The 20,708-nt window shown below is 50.4% G+C and overlaps 1 protein-coding gene across 14 annotated transcripts in view; it reads left to right on the top strand.

The window, feature by feature from the left end:
- Positions 1-20,708, top strand: part of TRRAP (transformation/transcription domain associated protein) — a 114,280-nt gene that overhangs the window by 86,221 nt on the left and 7,351 nt on the right. For 9 of the 14 annotated variants that reach the window (XM_047712677.1, XM_047712678.1, XM_047712681.1 and 6 more), the window contains 11 exons: positions 1,547-1,775; positions 2,372-2,637; positions 3,225-3,325; positions 7,161-7,362; positions 8,792-8,956; positions 10,408-10,498; positions 11,810-12,009; positions 12,791-13,052; positions 16,210-16,435; positions 17,380-17,597; positions 19,953-20,137. In XM_047712677.1, the coding sequence (XP_047568633.1) occupies positions 1,547-1,775; positions 2,372-2,637; positions 3,225-3,325; positions 7,161-7,362; positions 8,792-8,956; positions 10,408-10,498; positions 11,810-12,009; positions 12,791-13,052; positions 16,210-16,435; positions 17,380-17,597; positions 19,953-20,137 (2,145 nt within the window). The remainder of the gene's footprint in view (positions 1-1,546; positions 1,776-2,371; positions 2,638-3,224; positions 3,326-7,160; positions 7,363-8,791; positions 8,957-10,407; positions 10,499-11,809; positions 12,010-12,790; positions 13,053-16,209; positions 16,436-17,379; positions 17,598-19,952; positions 20,138-20,708) is intronic. The other 5 variants (XM_047712682.1, XM_047712685.1, XM_047712679.1 and 2 more) reach the window with 3 other exon arrangements.

The raw sequence follows: 20,708 nt of genomic DNA, 5'->3' as shown, positions 1-20,708 counted from the left end.
ACCAACATACTTACCGTGGGGGGTCCCAGAGGGAGTGGAGCCACAAGAAGGGGCAAAAGGAATATTGGAAAAATAATGGCTGAAAACTGCCCAAATTTGAAAAACCGATTTCATTTACAAAGCGGATATACAAAGGAGCATACGAGCGTGGGAAAAATTGCTCACCAGCATTAGTCAGTAGGGAAATGCAGATCAAAACCACGGTGAAATACTACTTCACTCCCACTACCCTTCGAGAATAAAAAAGACTATCACGATCATTGATGAGGACGTGGGAAAATTGGAACCCATGTATATTGCTGGTGGGATTGTAAGATAGACTGGAAACAAGTCTGACAGTTCCTCAAAATACTAAGTACGGTTTCCATCCTACACGCGCACACTTGCACACCCATGTTCACAGCAGCAATATCCATAATGGCCAAAGTGTGGAAACCGCCCAAATGATCATCAGCTGATGATTAAATAAAAAGTGGCAGATCCAGGCCGTGCCCTATTGTGCAGCAATAAAAAGGGACGAGTAGTGAGCCTTATGGTGGCGTGAGCCTTAGCGACGTGCTGAGTGGAGAAGCCAGCAGAGGGCCATGCTTTGTGTCATTCCCTCTCCACGGAGTGTCCGGGAGGGGGAGATGCACGGAGACAGAGATCAGTGGTTGCCTCCTGCTGGGGGGAGGGAGCATGGGGAGAGAGAGGTTTCAGAAAGCCGAAGGTAATGAACTGAACTTGAGGTGCGGCCGGAAAGCGGTAGTCCTTGCAGGCTGTATCTCCAGTTAAGATTGGTCAACAAGATGGCAAGTGGGGGGTCTAGGAGCTGTGTTTGGGAGATTCTGATGAGCTCAGAGCAAAGATTTGCCCCAGAGGAGCATCTAGCTGGAGAGAGGACAGCCACGAGAAGCACCGCTTCACACCAGAGGGAGACTGGACAGAGAGGAAATGCGGGATTTAGAAAAGGGAGCATTCCCCGTGGGAGGGAATGGAACCTCGCAGCGGGAGGGAATGGAACTTGGATAGGCTGTGCATCCGGCCAGTGGGTTTAGAGCCAACAGTGCGTCTGGGGTGTTGAAGGTGGTGAACTAGACAATCTCATAAGGGACGCGCTGGAAGACGGATTCGCCAGCCCAAAGGGATCACCCAGACCGTGTTTTGAGATGCTTAGTGTGGCCATGGGGTTTGAGTGTTGGTGGAAAGAGAGTCTGAGGGCAGGCGGGCCTGACTGTTCTGCTCTGAGCCCTTGGTAGGAGAACCCGACTTAGGTGGTGGCGAAAGGAATGAGAAAAGAGTTTGGAGGCTCCCTGTTTGCAGGGTGTGCTACCTGCGCCACTGTCCTCCCTTTCCTACTTTGCAGTAGCCACAGAGCTGAACCTTGAGAAGTGGGGGGAATCAAAAGAGCAGAGTTTGGGGCAAAGAGTAAACGAAAGCAAGAAGTAAGAGTGCTTCCTTGGGGAAGTGTGTCGGGAGACCTTTATAGTCTCAGATTGCTGATGGACTCCGGTTGGTTTTCCTCATGTGCACTCACCATGGGGTCCCTGATCCTGGTCCCCTTCAGGCAGCCCAGCAGATCATCGAACTTCAGGAAGCGGCGCAGATTAATGCCGGCCTCCAGCCTACCAACCTGGGCAGGAACAACAGCCTGCACGACATGAAGACGGTGGTGAAGACGTGGAGGAACAGGCTGCCCATCGTGTCTGACGACTTGTCCCACTGGAGCAGCGTCTTCATGTGGAGGCAGCATCATTACCAGGGTAAACCGACCTGGTCCGGCATGCATTCATCATGTAATTTCCCAGACGCCCCACTGTTCTGGTTTCATGTCTCGGTTTTGTTGTGTTTTTTTTTCTCCCCCACTTTATCAGATGTTCTATTTTCTGGTAGATTTAGTCAGTGGTGGTTGGTCTGGGAAGAGTAGGGGGGAGGCAGTGAAAGGTGGGGAGAGCCCCCCCCAACTCGTTAACACTCGTCCAGCTAGAACAGAGTCGGTGTTGGGGGCGCGGGCCAGTGGGATCTGAGCTCTGGGGTTTGGTGCTCGTTGCAAAGGGTCCACCCAAGGACGAGCTGCTTGGGGGTGGCCTTGTGGAGCCTTCTGCGGTTTTGTTCATCCCCTCAACCTGCTGGGCATCTGTTAGAGCCACCATCCTAATTCAGTTAGCCACAATGGTAACGCTCAGCTCCAGTCTTTGCTGTTTGCCTCTTCCTTTCGTATCACGTGTCTTCCGTGTGTAAAACCCAAGGGAAAGTAATGGGGGTTTATCACCGAGCTTCCTGTTTTCATAAGCCCATGTGTACGTGTTTTTCATTTTTTATTTCAGCCTTGTTGTGGAACGCTTTGAGAAATGTTTGGCATGGACTGATTGCTCTTTTCTTTGCTCTCTAGCTATTGTAACTGCCTATGAAAACAGTTCTCAGCATGACCCAAGTTCGAACAATGCCATGCTTGGGGTTCACGCGTCTGCCTCAGCAATCATCCAGTATGGGAAGATCGCCCGCAAACAGGGACTGGTCAACGTAGCTCTGGACATCCTAAGTCGCATTCATACGATCCCAACCGTGCCTATTGTGGATTGCTTCCAGAAGATCCGACAGCAAGTCAAATGCTACCTCCAGCTGGCTGGAGTCATGGGGAAAAACGAGTGTATGCAGGTAGAGTGATGATGGGAGCCATCGGCCGCCCCTCTGCTAAGTAGGGCCAGCAGAGCGCGGGTGCCCGTGGGCACTCCTAGTGCAGAGAGTAGGAAAGGAGGGTGAGAACTTGCCGTAAACACGACGTCGTTCGTGGGAAACTATCCCTTCACCACCAGAAAGGGAAAGGAAACCACTTGAACATTTGTCATATATATTATTTTTTTTAATTTTACGGTCTATATTTTACACTTTGGTTGATGTATTTAAGGAAAGAAAATGAAAAAGTGTAGGAGTATGAGGATGTAAAGTAGATTTTAATGAAGTTCAGAGAAATATTAATTAAAACAATGGAATGGACTAGACATAGAAAGCTTTGGAAAAAATAGTACCTTTAAGGTATCCAGGACTGAACGTGACACTTTGCGATTCAGTTTACGTATGCTTGTCAGTCAACAACTGTTGGCGGAAGGCAAGGTCAACCGTCAACTTCAAGTGCACTTGTCAGTGACCTTAGGACTTAGTACCTAGATAAATATTTAATGCAGTTTTGACACCATTGTCTAGAAATTTCAAGAAAATTTTTCCTACTTTTTTTTTTTAAACAGGGTCTTGAAGTGATTGAATCTACAAACTTGAAATACTTTACAAAAGAGATGACAGCTGAGTTTTATGCACTGAAGGGAATGTTCTTGGCTCAGATCAACAAGTATGTATGTTATACAGGAAGGAAAGAATTCGTCAGATTATTTAAATAGTTATTTATAACTTGGAAGTCAGTGTGATTGGGTGACAGTTGTCAGGGGTGATAGTTGAGATGTTCTGTCTCTGTGAAGACAGTAACTTACGGTGGACGGATAAGCCAGTTTGATGGGTAGTACTTAAAAATGCTTTTTTAAAAAATGAGTTGCTTGAACACAGGACTGCTGGTGACATAGATTCATTTCCCCATTTTTGCAGCATGATATTTTGGACCAGAGCTGATATGATTCCTTTTATGGAGACAATTCCTGTTTTAGAGCAGGGGGTCAGTCTGCTGTGGCCTGCAGACCAAACCCGGCCAGCGTCTGGTTTCTGTAAATGAGGTCTGGGAGCTCACCCACCCCCGCGGATGGGGTTGTATGTCTGCTTTCCCACGACAGAATTGAGAAGTTGTGCCAGAAACTGTGCAACCCACAGAGCCTAAACCCATTTACTGTCTGGCTCATTCAGAAAAAGGTCATAGAACCCTGTTTTAGAGAAACGAACATTAGATAAAATTTTATAAAAAGTGGGCAAATGAGATAGGCTTAAAAGATGCCGCTCTTTGCCATATGTGGGACCGGAGAGCCCACTTTTCATATTTTAGTAAAAGGGGTTGCATTTTTAGCTTATTTTAAATTATTATTGTCAAGATAAAAAGGCTTTGATTTTTTTTTTTAATATTTTAAACTCACATGACCTAAGGTGCACTATTTGGAAGTGTTAGTGGGCTTCAGGCATCCATGGTGTAAAGCCATCACCGCCTGCTCGTTCTGAAACATTTCCATCATCCCCAAGAGAAACCACATACCTGTTAGTGGTCACTCCATTTTCCCCTTCCTTTGTCTCTTGACAACCGCTAATCTACTTTCTGTCTCTGTGATGGGCTGCTTCTGCGCATTTCAAGTGGAATCCTACAGTCTGGCCTTCTGTGCCTGGCTGCTTTCCCTCAGCATCATGTTCTCAGGGGTCGTCTGTGCTCTGTCAGGGCGAAGTACTCCCGGGCGTGTCTGTAGGTTTCAGTCCAGGCAACAATCAGTGAACATTTGGGCTGTTTGCACATGTACTCCTGTGAGTAACGTTGCTGTGAACGTTCACATACAGGCTTTTGGGGGAGCCTTGGGCATATACTTAAGGGTGAAATTGCTGGGTCCTGCGGGACTTCTTTCTCTGGTCAAGAAACCGCTAGATGGTTTTCTACAGTGGCTGCGCCATTGTGCATTCCCGCCAGCACTGTCCGTGGTTTCCAGCTTCTCCGCGTCCTTGCCGGCCTGGGTCACCTTCCATTTCTCAGACTGCAGCCATGCTTGTGAGGATGAAGGGGGGCCTCACTGGTTTTGACTGCCATCTTCCTGATGACCGGTGATGTTGAGCGTCTTTCCTGTGCCGTGTGCACTTCTTTTCCATGGCAGCGTGTGTTCTGTTATTTTGCCCATTTTTTAGTGGGTTATTTGGCTTTTTATCATCTGGCTCTAGTTCCCAGATGTTTGGCTGTGTCTCTGAGGTGTATGATTGCGGACATTTTCATGCTGTCTGCAGGCTGCCTTCTCAACATTCTTGGCCGTGCCCTTAACGCACAAAGCTTCTCACTTAGAAGTCAGGTGTATCTGTTTTCTTGGGTAGCTCATGCTTTTGGTGTCATAGCTGAGACGCCATCACCTAACCCAAGGTCATAAGATTTACTCCTACGATTTCTTCGAAGAGGTTTAATTCTTAGAGTCAGGTCTTCAACCATTTTGAGTTAATTTTTATATGTGGCAGGAGATGGTGGTCCAGATACATTGTTTCGCACGTGTGTAGACTCTGTCCCGGCATCAGTCCTCGAAAAGACTTCTTTCCCCAGAGAACGGCTGTGGCCTCCTTTTGGAAAGTTAGCTGACCAGAAAAATAAAGGTTTATTTCTGGACAGTCAGCTCTATTCCTCTGATGTACGTCCATCCTTGTGCTGGGGCCACACTGTGTCACTCGCTCTCCTTTGCAGCAAGGTTTGAAATTGGGAAGCGTTCTTCAACTTGATCCTTTTTCAGGATTGGCTTGGCTGTTTGGAAGCCCTGACATTCCGCATGAGTTTTAGGTTATTTATTTCTGCAAAAGAGGCAGTTGGAGTTCGAGTGATGATTGCATTGAATCGTGGAGGTTAATTTGGGGAGTTTCCTGTCATGACAATACTAAACCTTCAGTGCATAGACATGAGATGTTTATCTTTGTCTCATTTAACAATGTGTTACAGTTTCTGGCGTGTAAGTCTTGCATTTCTTGGGTGCATGGGTGGCTCAGTTGGTTAAGCAACTGTCTTCAGCTCAGGTCATGATCCTAGAGTCCTGGGATCGAGTCCCACATCGGGCTCCCAACTCCACGGGGAGTCTGCTTCTCCCTCTGACCTTCTGCTCATTTGTGCTCTCTCTCACTGTTTCTCTTTCAAATAAATAAATAAAATATTAAAAAAAAAAAAGGTCTTACATTTCTTATGCTGAATGTATTCTTAATTTTTGATGTTATTATAAGTTATTTTCCTAATTTTATTTCTAGATTCTCCATTGCTAAGGTGAAGAAATACAACTGAATTCTGTATATTGCTCTTACATTTTCAACTTTGCCAACTGTTTACTTGCTCTGTTCTGCATGTCTGTACTCTGTAGGGTTTTCTGTGTATAAAGTTATGTCATCTGCGAGTAGAGATGATTCTACGTCTTCTTTCCAATCTGGATGCTTTTACCTTTTTTCTTGACTAACTGCTCCTACCTAGGACTTCTGGTGGTTAGTTCAGTAGAAGTGGTGAAAAGTTCTTGCCTGGTCGGAGAGGAAACCTTTTACTCCTTCACTATTGAATAAGATGATACCTGTGGGTTTTTCCTGTCTGACCTTTATTACGTTGAGGTAGCTTCCTTCCATACCTAGCTGTAGTTGGGTGTGTTTATCATGAAATGGTGATGGATTTCATCAGCTGCTTTTCCTGCACCCACTGAGAGGATCATGTTTTTCTTTTTCATTCTGCTGACGGGATGCACGTGGGTTGATTTTTTGTGTGTGTGTTGACCCACCACCTTGCATTGCTGTGATAAATCCCACTTGGTCATGGCATATAATACTTTCACATGCACTTGGCTATGGTTTGCGTTTATAATCATGAGGGATAGGAGTATCTAGTTGTCTTTTGTCTTGCACATTGTTGGAAGATGTAAAACCGTCATTTGCGGATAATAACATGATGTAGCCACTGTGGAAAATAGTTTGTGAGTTCCTCAAAAATTGAACAGAATTCTCATGTGACCCAGGAATTCCACTCTCACATGTATGTACCCAGAAGAATTGAAAACAGGTGCTCAAGCGGGTTCTTGGTCATGAATGTTTGTAGCAGCACCGTCCACAGTAGCCAAAATGTCAAAACAACCCAAATGAACGGATAAGCAAAAACCTGGTGTAGACCCACAAGGGAGCAGTATGAGATGCAAAAAGGAGTGACGTGCTGACACCTGCTGCTGCGTGGGTGAACCTTGAAAACCGGTCACATAGTACATGATCCCATTTCTGTGAGGTACGCCAATGAGGTCAGTCTGTGGAGCCAGAAGGCAGGTTGCTGGTCCCCAGGGATGGGAGGTTCAGGGAGATGGAGAGTGACTGCTCTGTGGTACAGGGTTTTCTTTGGGGATGACAACAGCATTTTGGCACCCGAGAGAGTGGCAGTTGTATGACATTTTGAACGTACTAAATGCCACTGAATTACTTATTTTAAAAATGATTGATTTTATGTTACGTGAAGCTCTCCAAAAAAAAAAAAATGTTTTGCTTTTGTCTCCTCACAGATCTGAGGAAGCAAACAAAGCATTTTCTGCAGCTGTGCAAATGCATGATGTGTTGGTGAAAGCCTGGGCCATGTGGGGCGATTATCTGGAGAACATCTTCGTGAAGGAGCGGCAGCTCCATCTGGGCGTGTCTGCCATTACCTGTTACCTGCACGCCTGTCGGCATCAGAATGAGAGCAAGTCAAGGAAGTACTTAGCCAAGGTGAGATGAGAAGAACCCATTTTCACCAAAGGCTGTTTGGTAGCCTTCAGGTTTGCACGAGAAGCCAGCTCTTTGCTCATCCGTGCTGGGGGTGAGGCATTATTTCCCACCTGCCTGGCCTGTTCCCTTCAGTTTTCAAGGCATCTGTCCCAGTTCCATTTGAAAGCTAAGAAAACAGAGACCTGACATACTTGGGGTCCCAAGACTTTTTAAGCAGCAAAGCCGTGCCTGGACTCGGTCCTGGGACTCGGTCCAGTGTTCTCTCTGGAACCTCACCCAGGACAGAGATTGCTGCAGACCGATGAGGAGGCTGCCGGGAGAACTCTCCGCCACACACCTGGTGATTCTCCCCCATCACCTGAAGGGGAGGTTCCCACAGTCCCAGGGCTGCACAGCGCTAGTCGCAGGTGTCCGGCATGCCAGGATTTCTGCACGCACTGCAGGGTGCGGTCACACTCGCTGGAGTTCTTGGCCCCAGGTCACCCCAGCGCAGCGCAGGGGGCGGAACTGGTGGCTGACAGGCACCTGCCCAGAGGTGACCGCTTAACACTGAGATTCCTTCTTAAGTGTTGCTGCCTCTCTCTCGTCTCTGGAAACACATACATAAAACCCAGCATTCAGGGCACCTGGGTGGCACAGTTGGTTAAGCAACTGCCTTTGGCTCAGGTCATGATCCTGGAGTCCCAGGATCAAGTCCCACATCGGGCCCTCTGCTCATTAGGGAGCCGGCTTCTCCCTCTGCCCCTCGCCCCTTTCATGCTCTTTCTCTCTCTCAAATAAATAAAATCTTTAAAAAAAAAAAAAAAAGAAAAGAAAAGAAAAAAGAAAAACCCAGCATTCATCCTTGCAGAAAACTTAGGAATAAGTTGTTCTGCTTTTCTGGTTCGTCCCATTAAAGATTTGGATTTCTTAGAATCCCTTAATGTCCAGATGTGCAACGAACATCAGCACCTAGTGTTCGCAGTCGACTCCAGAAACACACGCCAGCTGTGGTGACACAGGGACGCCCCCTAAATATTTGACTCTGAATTTGCCTCCTTCTCGATGTAGTTGTTTCAGACATCCGTGGACACCCAGCCTCCAGCTTGTGGCCCCCTCGTTCCGGGGTGGTGTTCATCAGAGATTTTTAACAAGTCCATTTTGTTGTGGGGAGGTCATGAGTGTGAACTGGAAGGTTGGCGGGGCCTTGGGTCGCTAGGTTGGTCGCTGGTGGTTGGCGGTGTTGCCTCCGCCACACAAGAGGCGTATTCACGTTTGCGGTCTCGTCTACGGTTTATGCGGTGCATTTAGCAATATCGTTGGCCCTTTTGTACATCTTTCCCCACATTGCCAGCAAGACTATGCTGTGTGCTGTTTTAATGTTGGCGGAAAGTCATTGATGAAGGGCCTCAGTTTCCCTTCAGCTCTGGGATTTTTCCTTCTGTCTTAGGTGCTGTGGCTTCTGAGCTTTGATGATGACAAGAACACTCTGGCCGACGCCGTGGACAAGTACTGCATCGGCGTGCCGCCCATCCAGTGGCTGGCCTGGATCCCGCAGCTGCTCACCTGCCTGGTCGGCTCCGAGGGGAAGCTGCTTCTGAACCTCATTAGCCAGGTGGGAGCAACAGGGTCTCTTTGTTCACGAGAAAATTAGGTCTTCATTTCACATGTAGGAAGGTGCACACATTTAAATGTCACTTGATCTAAAGCACAATTAAAAGTGATTGGAACAAAATAATCCAGGATGGGAACGAAATAATTCACTACATCATTAAAGTGTTAGAGTATTAAAATGCCAGTTTTTTTTTTCTTGCCTATGTTGCCAAAGATGCAAGTAAAACGGGTATTCTCTTAAAATTACTAGTGAAACCTCTGAATTAGTGACAGGGATATCCAGTTGATACTTTGTAGCTGCCCTTTAGACTGAAGTCCTTGTAATCATAGCAGCTGTCACCCCTCACCCCTCGTGCCATTGTTGGGGGTGAAGGTTGGGTGCCTTAGGGATGGGGTCGGGGTTGGGGGAGTGCACACACTGGGGTCCTGGAGGAAGGCTTTCGTGACCATGATTCGAGATGGTTTCAGGTTGTCCCTCCGTGTGAGCAGCCCAGGGGTAGAGGAAGGACCCTGATGGTGGGAATTTGGAGACAGTTCTGTGTCGCTGCCTGTGAGCGCATTTCTTCTTACAAAGTTAGAGGGTCCCGTGACGGACTGCTTGTGAATGAAGAGCGTCCTCACCAAATACTTAAGATCATGCCGTTCTGCGTTCTGTCTGTGCAGCTTACTTGTACCCAGAAATGGTTTTTGTTTTTCCCTGTGAGAGGCTGCAGCGATGTCCCTGGGTACTGGCATTTTGCCTGGCTTTTATCTGCCGGGACGTAGAATCGGTCTGTGCGGGGGAATCGTCATTCATCAGACATCTCTCCCTGTATGTTCGCCCGCTGCCCAGCAGCCCGTGGCCGAGCTCGATCCCACTCCTGTCGTCTTTTTATAGATGCACTTGGAAGGGTCTGAGGGACATCAGAGTAGCTGTTCAGGCCTTTTGAAGAAGCCATAAAACCCTAGTTTGGTAGGACTGGTGTTTCTTAAACAGAAAATCTTCAGCATCCTCCTCGCTGCAGTTACGTGAAGTTTCTGGCGAACCTATTTGTCAGTCAGAGTCGGTTTCCAGTTCCCAGTGAGTGGTGCCCAATATGAAGACTGACCAGTGTGGTTTTGAGTTTTCCCGTTACTTGCCTGAGTAAGATCTGGGGGCCAGTGCGCTTTGTCTTTCTCACGTTTGTCGAATCCAAGGAAGGTGTGGTTTCTCTGTCATTAACAGTCCCCCAGGCAGAACTGAGGGAGTGCACCGGGGTCATCTTTCTCAGATCTTTCAGAGGTAAACTAGGTGTTTGACCTGCTGTTCAGTCCGGGCTCGTGGATGCGCCCTGTGGTGCACTCTATGCCTCCTCGGTCTGGACGGAGGCCCCAGCCCATTTGTAAGTGGCGCCAGTTACTTTCCATGCAGATCGTCGTCCTCCGGAAGCCCGGTGGTGAGCAGTGCTCTCTACACCCTGTGTCTCTAAGCAGGTTGGACGCGTGTATCCCCAGGCGGTCTACTTTCCCATCCGGACCCTGTACCTGACCCTGAAAATCGAGCAGCGGGAACGCTACAAGAGCGGTATGTCTTGGGCGGGGCTGGCTGGCCAGACCGTGAAGGGCTCAGTCCGTTGGGGCGCTCCATGTCTGGATGGCTGTGGCCACTCTCCTGCCCTCAGTCTGTCTTTAGCCCGTGGGAAGACACTGTGGGGCTGGGAGGCTCGGGTTAGGTTTCTGAAGGAAGTCAGTGGTTCCCCATGGTTGCGATTTAATAGGGTACTGGTTTACCTGAGTGATTTGGTCCATAAGTAGGAAAAATACATGAAATGTTTAGGTCTGAAGAATTAAAAAGTTTAAATAATGCATCCTGGTAAGGAGTCTAAACATTGCTTACCATGTATGTCATTTACTTTATAATATCTTTAGCTGTCGAAGAATCAGCATAGAAGTCAGTTTTATCAGATTCACTCAAATAGAAGAGTTTTGATCTGTACTGAATCCTCTTGCGTAAGAAGTAACTTTTAATGGTTTCGTTTGTTGCCCGCTACACATGGTACCTTGTAAACCATTAAAGCACCATCTGCTTCAGGCCATTTTTAACACCCAGGTGTTCATGGTGTGAGGCCAAAGACTCTGTAAGAAGGTGACCTGATCCCCTGGGCGTGGTTGCACTGCCGCTGATGAGCTGGGCTGGTCTGGAGACCTCCCGGCACCAGCTCTAGCCTCACAGGTCTACCTAGATGGGTGTTTGAGTCCTTTGCAGATTAAGGTGTTTATTCTGAGTGAGCCAAAGCTAGAGAAATGGGCATTTGGGTTCTATAGTATATTTCTCACATCACAAAGGACTGTATTTTTCAAAAATACTATTTTAAAAGACATGATTTGTCTTTCCTAGATGAACAAATGTAGACCTGCTCATTAATTACTTCTATATTTTCTGAGCCATCTGCAAGGAATGTATCATGAAATAGTTTTTCCAAACATTTAAAAAATACTTGACCTTACGGTGAAGTTAGAAAGAGGACAGTGAACACTTATGTCCCCTTACCTCAGTTCACCACATAGCACACGGCCCTGTTTGTGTGCACACATGCTAGCACACACTCTCTCTCTCTTTCTTTCTCTCTCTCTCTCGACGTGACCCTTTCTGCTTTTCGTGGAAACATCCAAGGCCAGGTTGTAGGCAGTCACACTCCGCATGCCCAGCCCCTCAGCGCATGTGTCCTTAGAGCCAGCCGGAGCGGCTCCCAGGGTCCCTGGGGAACCGGTCTCGTGCTGTGTTAACACGCCCGCAGGAACCAGCGTTCCTTTGGCCGATGGGTCCTCTAGAGCACCGAGCTCTCGCATCCGGCCAGTTTTGCGCTGACATTGGCGTTGTGTGTGTTACTCTCAGATTCTGGACAGCAGCAGCCAAGTTCAGTGGGTAACCAGTCCCATTCTGCATCAGATCCAGGGCCCATAAGAGCAACAGCCCCAATGTGGCGCTGCAGCCGAATCATGCACATGCAGCGAGAGCTCCACCCAACCCTTCTGTCTTCCCTGGAAGGCATCGTCGATCAGATGGTCTGGTTCAGAGAGAACTGGCACGAAGAGGTACGTGCGGGGAACTGTCGTCCGCGTGCTGTGGGCTGTCGTCCTTCAGATTCGTTGCCTGGTCATGTCTGGGTTCTGTGTTGTCAAACTGGACAGTGGAGTGGGCGGGTAGCAGATGTCTGCATACGAACACAGCCTCAAACACCTGATGCGGGGTATGCCTGGAGAAGATGATGAGATCGGGAAAGCCAGTCCTGGCCTTACCCTGCTTACTGTGCTCACATCTGAGACCAGTTAGCCAGCAGCCGCCGTGGGGGACGGGCGGCAGCTGGTGGGGGACAGGCGGCTGTGGCATAGGTAACTCCAGAAGTGAATTCCGTTTTTCAGTGCATTTTCAGCAGCCAGACCCTCTCCTGAATGGTGTTCGTATAAGCTGATGACTGGTATCTCGGTGTTTGTCTTGTTGGCCAAGAGGCCCCCTTGTTATTACTGTTACCGTGTGTGTGTATGTGTGCGGACACGCAGCAGTAACTTCAAAGCTGTCTGCATAGAAGGTTTCTCCTGTGGTTAATCATCAGGGTAGGTGTATGCCCAAGAAAGTGGAGGATTTTTTTGTTTTGTTTTAACATTCAGGACACATGGTCCTTATGGTTAAAAACACCGCTGACAGTGCAGCGCGCACAGGGGGTGGGCACAGGTTTGCTCTGTGCGGTTCTTGTTGATTTGACACCTCCTATGCGCCGGGAGGCGGGGGAGGGGACGTGCTGGGTGGATGCTCGGCGGTCAGTTAGCTGCTTGCCTTGAGAGCTGCTCTGCGACGTATCTGGTTTCTCTCCACCAGGTTCTCAGGCAGCTCCAGCAGGGCCTGGCGAAATGTTACTCCGTTGCGTTTGAGAAAAGCGGAGCTGTGTCAGATGCCAAAATTACCCCCCATACTCTAAATTTCGTCAAGAAGTTGGTGAGCACGTTCGGGGTGGGCCTGGAGAACGTGTCCAACGTTTCGACCATGTTCTCCAGCGCGGCCTCCGAGTCTCTAGCCAGGCGGGCACAGGCCACCGCCCAGGACCCCGTCTTCCAGAAGCTGAAGGGCCAGTTCACAACTGGTGAGTCCCTCCCTGTACCTAGAGAAGGTTCCACTTGCCATTCTTCCTCTGTCTTTAACAATCAGCTGTTATTTCTTGGTTTTCACGGGCACAGGCTTGGCTGAGCTTACTGGGCTCTTTAAAATGTGGACTCTGATCGTAAGGTTGCTGTAACTCTCCGCAGCCCGAGGCCGCACAGCCTTCTCTCCAGTGACGGGTGAAGGTGGGAGCCAGGCTCTGCATGAGGGGTCGGAGGGTGTTCAGAAGAGGAGGGTTTCAGGCTGAACCCAGCCTCTCCTGTCCCTCTCTCTCTCCCCTTGGTTTTTTGCGGGAAAACTGAATGGTGGGAGGTGAGTCGGGCACAAAGGTACAAGGCTTAAGGTGACTAGTAGAATTCAAACCAGTAGTGGATTCAGGTAACAGAAATGATACAAGGAAATTGTATCATCATTACTGGCCCTTGGTTTGGGTTCGTGCATTTTTCGAGATGCTGAGGAGCGCGAACCTTGGCCTCAGGGTTCGTCTGATCGGTGGCGACGAATCCAGTCCCCTTTGGCCTCAGTCTTCACCTGCCAGATGGGCCCTGGTTCCCGCAGCACGTGCACACACAGGCCGACCCTGTCCCACCGCCACCCCGCTGACCTGCCCATCCTCTGACATGGGAGCCCAGTGATCCCCAGGCCTCAGAGTGTCTCTCTAGCCACCTGGGCAACTTCTGCAGGCCTTTGTGTTGAGTGTCAACCCCCGAGTTATCACCATAGGAGACAAGGTTTGTCTGCTCAATAATCCAGCGAATAGAAACATTCTCATTTAATTACTGCTTTTATAACTGTCTCCAGAACATTCTTTCTTCACAGAAACACTAAACCATAGAGTAATGGTTCACACTGCTGGTTATTTAAAATATCTTTTAAGAACTCATAATGCAGAGAACACAGCTAGGATCTGTGCTGTGTAGACAAGGGTGAAGTCCTGTAAAAGGAAATATTTATCCCACTGATTGCAAAGGATGTTTTGCAGCTATAGCCATGACTTTCTTTTGATCCATGTGAGATCAGGCGTGTCTTGCCGTCCTTCCAGGCAGCCCCAGGGCCCCGCATTTTCTCCCCTTGTGCTGTGAGTGGGTCGTTAAAGGTGATGCTGAACTCCCTTTAAGGTCGAGGGGCTTCCCCCAGTGCACCCCACCTTGAAGAAGATGCTCTTAGAACAATAAAATATGAGCCCCTGTCACCTTTTCCACTGAAGCACTTCCGTCGTCTTCGATTTTTTTCTTTGTGACGCTCCCACGACGTGGTCGGTCGTATTCCCTGACAAAGGTAGAGTCTGAGATGAATTTTACGGAATCTATCCTATTTTACTCAAGGGAAATGATACTCAGTGTGTTTTTAATCTTAAAATGCCCACTTATTAAATCAAATGAAGTCTGAAATAGAGAATTCAGAGTGAGACAAGTTGTTCGGGTTTTGATATGAAAAAATACAAAACCTGAAACTTGGAGGAAGACCGCTCTGAGGCTCTGACCTTCCAAGCATGGGCGTTTCATACGCAGCTCAGAGGACCAGCCCCTCTGGTCCTCCTTTCCCAGGAAGGACCAGCTCTGGGTTTCAGTGCCACGTTCTCATCCACACAGCGGAGGAGAGTTACCCCACCTCCGTCCTTGGGCCCCATCGCCTGTGTTGGCTGCTAACGCCCACCCCAGTAAGGAGGTGGAGGAAAGGTCAAAGCCAGTATGTACATCACCGTGACCGCAGGGAATGAGGACTGACTTACATGCAGGAACTTGAACACGAACGCGGCAGCCCTTTGATTTGCAGAAGTGCCAGACTGAGAGAACGGATGAACAGAGCGAGCCGCACCCCTGCTCACAGGAGAGAAATAAAGTGGAGCTAGCCACTGGCGCGGCGACTTGGACGAACCTCACGTTGTGCTGAGTGCAAAAAGCCGCCCCCGAAAGGACACCTCGTGCACGGCCCGCACTCAGGAAGCGCTTGTAGACTAGCCTCAGGATGGAGGCAGAGAATGGGTCATTGGTGGCCGGGAGTTAGGGATTCAGGGCAGAAGCGGTGTGGCCAGAGGGCTCACACGGAGTGTCTGCGCTGATGGACATGGGAGCGCCTTGCTGGCGGGGCGGCGCTTCTGGGCGTTCGGATGGCCACGGTCCCCCCGGGCCCCCGTGTAGGTGTTGATGGGCCTCCTCCGGGCCCTGGCTCCACAGGCACGTTGCTGACCCCACTCACCTCTGCATTTGGCCCCAGCCCAGCCTGCTAAGGCCCCGGAGGGGGTGGTGGGGAGAAGGCAGTGAGGATGGTGGGGGGGGGGGGAGTCTGCACCAGGCGCCCCCACGCACCCTGACTCTGTGGAAGAGCATCCACACGAGGCCCCTGGGAGCCCCTCCGCTTGTGTGCGAAGGGCCCCTGCCGCGTCTTAGATCCCAGTCCTTGTCCGCAGAGTATGGTGGCTCCCATTGTGACCGAGACGGCTCGGCTTATCCTGACCTTTGGGTTCTGGCAAGTTTGAGTAATCAGAGCCTCTTCCACCCTTGGTGCTTGTCTGTGTGGAATTGGCACTTTTCTTAAGAAGGGTTTTTCGGTTTAATTGACCTTTTAATGCCGAGTTTTAGGAAAATCTGAGATATACAGCAATCAGGGGTATTTCAGTTGCTTAAATGAAAAGTACACGTTTTCCGTTTTTGTCATTTCAGTTTCTTGCCTTAATTTCTTCTAATGAACTGATTTATAATTTAGTATTCGCCTGGACTGTTTTTTTTTCTCCTTTGGCCTCAGGTTGTTTGCAGTGTTGTCTTTTGGCACAGGGCCGTGGTTCCCCAGGTGACGCTTGCTGTCAGGCGGGGCTGCGGGTGGGCAGAAGGCGGTGACCTTCAGGGCTGGCCGGTGGGCTCCTGTGCCCCTCGGAGGCCCCCGCAGGGCCTGTGGTGACGGGGGGCGAGGCTTCCTCTTGGCACTTCGTCCCTTCCCTCTCGTCCCAGGGTCAGTAGAGAAGTCGCTCAGGCTGCGACTCACACTTAAGAGCGACGGGGACTGAAGATATTCTTGGCTCCGGGTTAGACGTACAATAAAACGTGCCTCTTTCCTACCTGGGAGGCTTTTGAGTGTGATTTTGTAGTGAATTCCAGATAGCCCAGATGATTAAAACTGTTTTTAATTGTTTTATTTTGAAGATTTTGACTTCAGTGTTCCGGGGTCCATGAAGCTTCATAATCTTATTTCCAAGTTGAAAAAGTGGATCAAAATCCTGGAGGCTAAAACCAAGCAGCTTCCGAAGTTCTTCCTCATAGAAGAAAAGTGCCGGTTTTTGAGCAATTTCTCAGCACAGACAGCTGAAGTAGAAATTCCAGGGGAGTTTTTGATGCCCAAGCCGACCCATTATTACATCAAGATTGCTCGGTGAGTGTGGCGGCGCGGCGGTGGTCACTGATGCCCGGGACCCCGGGCAGCCCCGCCGCGGGACGGGCCTCGGGGCAGACCTCGTGCGGTGATCCGGGCTTGTTCCCTCCCCTGTGCTCTCCTTGCCCCTGTAAGGGGAGAATCTGAGATTGTTCTGGGATTTCAGGAATCAGGCACTTAAAGGGTCTGGCCTCGCCGATGGGTGAAATGTCTTGAGTCAAGTGTGTGTTTCTCTTGGTTTTAAAAGAACTTTTTCTGAATCCCCATGGAACTGAACAGAATAGAAAGTCACCCAGTCCGTAGAACTCCTAAAGCTTGGTATTCAAAACAGAACTGGACATTTGTAAAACTGTATTAGAGTAGACGTTCTGTCTTATGGTAAATGTCAGAAGTTCTGTAACAAATGGTCACACGCAGACCCAGAAGTCTGCTTTCTCGTGCATTCAGAATTGGGTTTCTTGGCCCTCCAGATGTGACTCCCCTTCTGGCCAGACCCCCCTGGTCCCTGGTCAGGAGAGAGGTGACGGCGAGGGCCAGCAGTCCTCACGCTTACTTCTTATTCCTAGGGCACTGCTCCCCACAGCCCCCGTGCCTGACTGTCCTGGGCCTGCCTGTCCTGCACCCCATATTCAGGACCCCTCCACCCCCAGCTCTGCAGCTGGGTCCTCAGAGCCAATCAGCAGCTCCCCCTGAGCTCCTGAGGCAGGACCCCGTGGCTGAATGTTTTAAAGCTACTGTGTCCTCTTCCTGTGTTTTCCCTCTGCTGAGGGGTCTTCCCCCATGTCGTATGAGTGTCGCACCATTTACACCTTATCGGAGTGACAGCTGTGCCTGCGGGAGTCTGTCTCCAGATGTCGTTTATGTAAAGTTCCCTTTTCTTCTCAAAGGGACTGGCATTTGGGGGCTCGGGGAGCTGGGGTTTCACCGTGTGCCCGCTTGGGTAGGTTTATGCCCAGGGTGGAGATTGTGCAGAAGCACAACACCGCGGCCCGGAGGCTCTACATCCGCGGCCACAACGGCAAGATCTACCCGTACCTCGTCATGAACGACGCCTGCCTGACCGAGTCTCGGCGGGAGGAGCGCGTGCTGCAGCTGCTCCGCCTGCTGAACCCCTGTCTAGAGAAGAGGAAGGAAACCACGAAGAGGCACCTGTTTTTCACAGGTATGAGAGGTGCACTTTGGGGGCGCGTGGCCGCTCCCCTTGGCCTTCGTGTGTTTGCACATGTGCCGTCCCTCGGGAGTAGAGAATGCCGTGCAGCGTATCCCGCTCGGAAGGTTTTGGAAGGAGGGCCCCACTCCCAGGAGAAGCTGCTCCCCGGCGTTTAGGCTTTTCAGTGCAAGATGAGTGTCTGATGAGTATTGGTTTAGAGAAGGGGGTGCCATGTCTGTGCCCGCTGCTGCGCCTCCCTGCCCAGGAATCCGGCCATGTGCTGGTGAAACGTCGGCCGAGCGCAGGCCGTGTTCTGAGCATGTTTGTGGGGGGTCTCCGAGCGACTCCTGGAGCTCACACGGCACCGCATGGCCACGCCCAGAGCGTGCCTTTCCAGTGGGAAATGTAGCACAAGGGGGTTGAGAAGTCCTGAGAAGGCCGCAGAAATCTTGGTCATGTGGCGACCGGCAGCCTCTGAGTAAGGTCTTTTCATACCAACTTGTGGGTCATTCACGGGTGACCAATTTCTGTCTCTAACGGGGCCAGAGGTGAGCTGTCATCCCAGAGAAGAGAACCAGTGAGAACATTGCATCGTCTCATCCTTGAGGCTAGGAGCCCGTTGGAGTGCAGGTTACCTGGTCCCGGACAGAGCTTCTTTCTGACCACTAAGATTCCCACCCATTTTGACCCAAAATCCCTTACCCTTAAGTTCAGTATCCCTGAAATAAGAAGTAGATCGCAGAAACGAGTCTGTAGAAAACCGTATGCATGTTAACATGTACGTAACGTGCTCTATAATGTGGGTCTCGTCTGGGGGTAAAATAGATGGTTCTTTGCTTTCTCCAAAGAAACAAACTCTTTGTCAGCATCAAATGACAGTTCAAATAGGGGCCTTTGAGTCACAGTGGAACTTTTCTTTTTTCATTGTTTTGTTTTTTTTTTAAATTTATTCATTGAGAGAGATACAGAGACCGAGCACAAGCAGGGGGAGAGGCAGAGAGAGAGGGAGAAGCAGGCTCCCCACTGAGCAGGGAGCCCAATCCGGGGCTCAACCCCAGGACCCTGGGATCATGATCTGAGCCGAAGGCAGATGCTTAACCGACTGAGCCGCCCAGGTGCCCCTCATGGGAATCTCGTGCTTTCATTGATGTTAGGCCGGGTTCACGCTGGGCTGAAGCGTGTATGTGTGTGTGTGTGTGTGTGTGTGTGTGTGTGTACACACCACACTGAAACCCAGTGCGGGTGCCGGCAGTCACAGGGGCCTAGGGACAGGCTGGTGCTGGCACAGGGTCACAGCCTCCTCTGGACTGTTCAGCACCCGTGTGGCAACTGCTGTGACCCCACACTGGACAAGCTTGATTCTGAGGCCTTTTTTGCTATCTTCTGGAGATTTCTCCGCTCTCTACAAAATATTTTCCAAAAAATGTCTTAAGGGACACGTGGCTGGCTTCGTCGGTAGAGCACGTAACTCTTAAGAGTCAGGAGTTCAAGCCCCGTGTTGGGCATAGAGCTTACTTAAAAAAAAAATAAAAGATTCTTAGTAATATTACCTTGATCTGATATCTTTAAAGTATTATTTAATGTGCAAGCAGCCCTATGGGGTAGTTACTATACTCTCATTTACGGATGAAGAAACTGAAGTTCACAGAAGTCCAGTGACCGGTCCCGAGATCGCATCAATGGGAAGACAGACTTGGGGAGTGAGTGTGGCTGTTCAGCTCTGGGGCGGGCACGCCCGGCACTTTCTGGTCGGGGACCACCCCAGTGGAGGTTGTCCCCACATGAGGTGAACTGCTTCATCAGCGGCCTCTCCAGCGCGAGAGTGGTCGTCGGGGTCCCGGGTGCGCCCCACTCTCAGTGCAGCTCCACAGAGTAACCGGGTGGAGTGAGCAGACTCACCCCAGGAGCTTCCCGTAGCTGAACCCCAGAACACAGAGCAGGGCTGGGGTGTCCTCCTAGTTGGGGCCAGCCCTCCCGACCCCGGAGGAGCGGTTAACGAAGCCGCACTGGACAGGCACCTGGGGGCGGGTGGGAGGATGGAACTCTCCTGATGGAAGCCAGCGAGGGAGGGCCTCAAAAGAGTGAATTGTTGGTAGAATCTAGTTTGTATTTTTGAAGATTGCTTCCTAAAGAATTTCTGTTCACCTGTGTCTTCATCACAAGGTGGTGGCAGCTCAGGCTCCGCCAGGGCACCGGGCTTCATGCCAGGCATGGAATTAAGACACAGTGTGTGATTTCCGGTCTGACCCCCTTCTCTGCTCACCAAGGGGCTGAGTGAGCTGCTCCCAGGACGTCCCCGGAAGCGGAGTCGAGCACTGCCCGGGCGTGTTCTCGGTCTGCTCCCATTTCCTTCTCCTTTCTCCCCAGTTCCACGAGTGGTGGCGGTGTCCCCACAGATGCGCCTCGTGGAGGACAACCCCTCTTCTCTTTCCCTCGTGGAGATCTACAAGCAGCGCTGTGCCAAGAAGGGCATCGAGCACGACAACCCCATCTCCCGGTACTATGACAGACTGGCCACGGTGCAGGCCCGCGGGACCCAAGCCAGCCACCAGGTACCGAATCGGGACGGTCGGGAGCGCAGGCTCTGCCTGCGGCCTTGTGGGCAGCCAAGAGGTACCTTTTTCCCTCCTTGGCCATGTGAGGTGGTAGAAATGAGATGACCGGGGACCCTAATGATACGACATTTGCTGCAGAGTAACTTCATGGTAAACTCACGTGGCAGCCAAACTTGACCTACGGGACATGAGGCCGTTTATCCCCTTCATGTTCACGTTCCTCTGGTTTGTTGCGGGGCGTTAGGTGACATACGGTCTCCGTACTGTAAATACTTCCTAAAATACAGAAACACGTCAGCCCAGCTGTGTCGGGAGGGGAAACTCCCTCGGGAGGGAGCACAGTACCGGCCGCAGGAGCCTAGATGGCTCTGGCCTCACTGGGTGGGCGAAGGGCCCTCCCTGTCTGCAGATTCCTGCCTGTGGCGGAAAGTGAGGGAGGCGTGGATGAGGAGGTCTTGCACTGGACTGGGTGCATCACCAAGAGCCCCCTTTCCTGGCCTGTTCCCAGATGCCACTGTAGTCCTTCCTGTGCCTCCTGAGAGGGCCTCCCGGCTTCTAGGAGCCATAC

This window comes from Lutra lutra, chromosome 18 (assembly GCF_902655055.1).
Source record: "Lutra lutra chromosome 18, mLutLut1.2, whole genome shotgun sequence".
NCBI classification, from domain to species: domain Eukaryota; kingdom Metazoa; phylum Chordata; class Mammalia; order Carnivora; family Mustelidae; genus Lutra; species Lutra lutra.
This window is presented reverse-complemented; position numbering and strand designations above follow the sequence as displayed.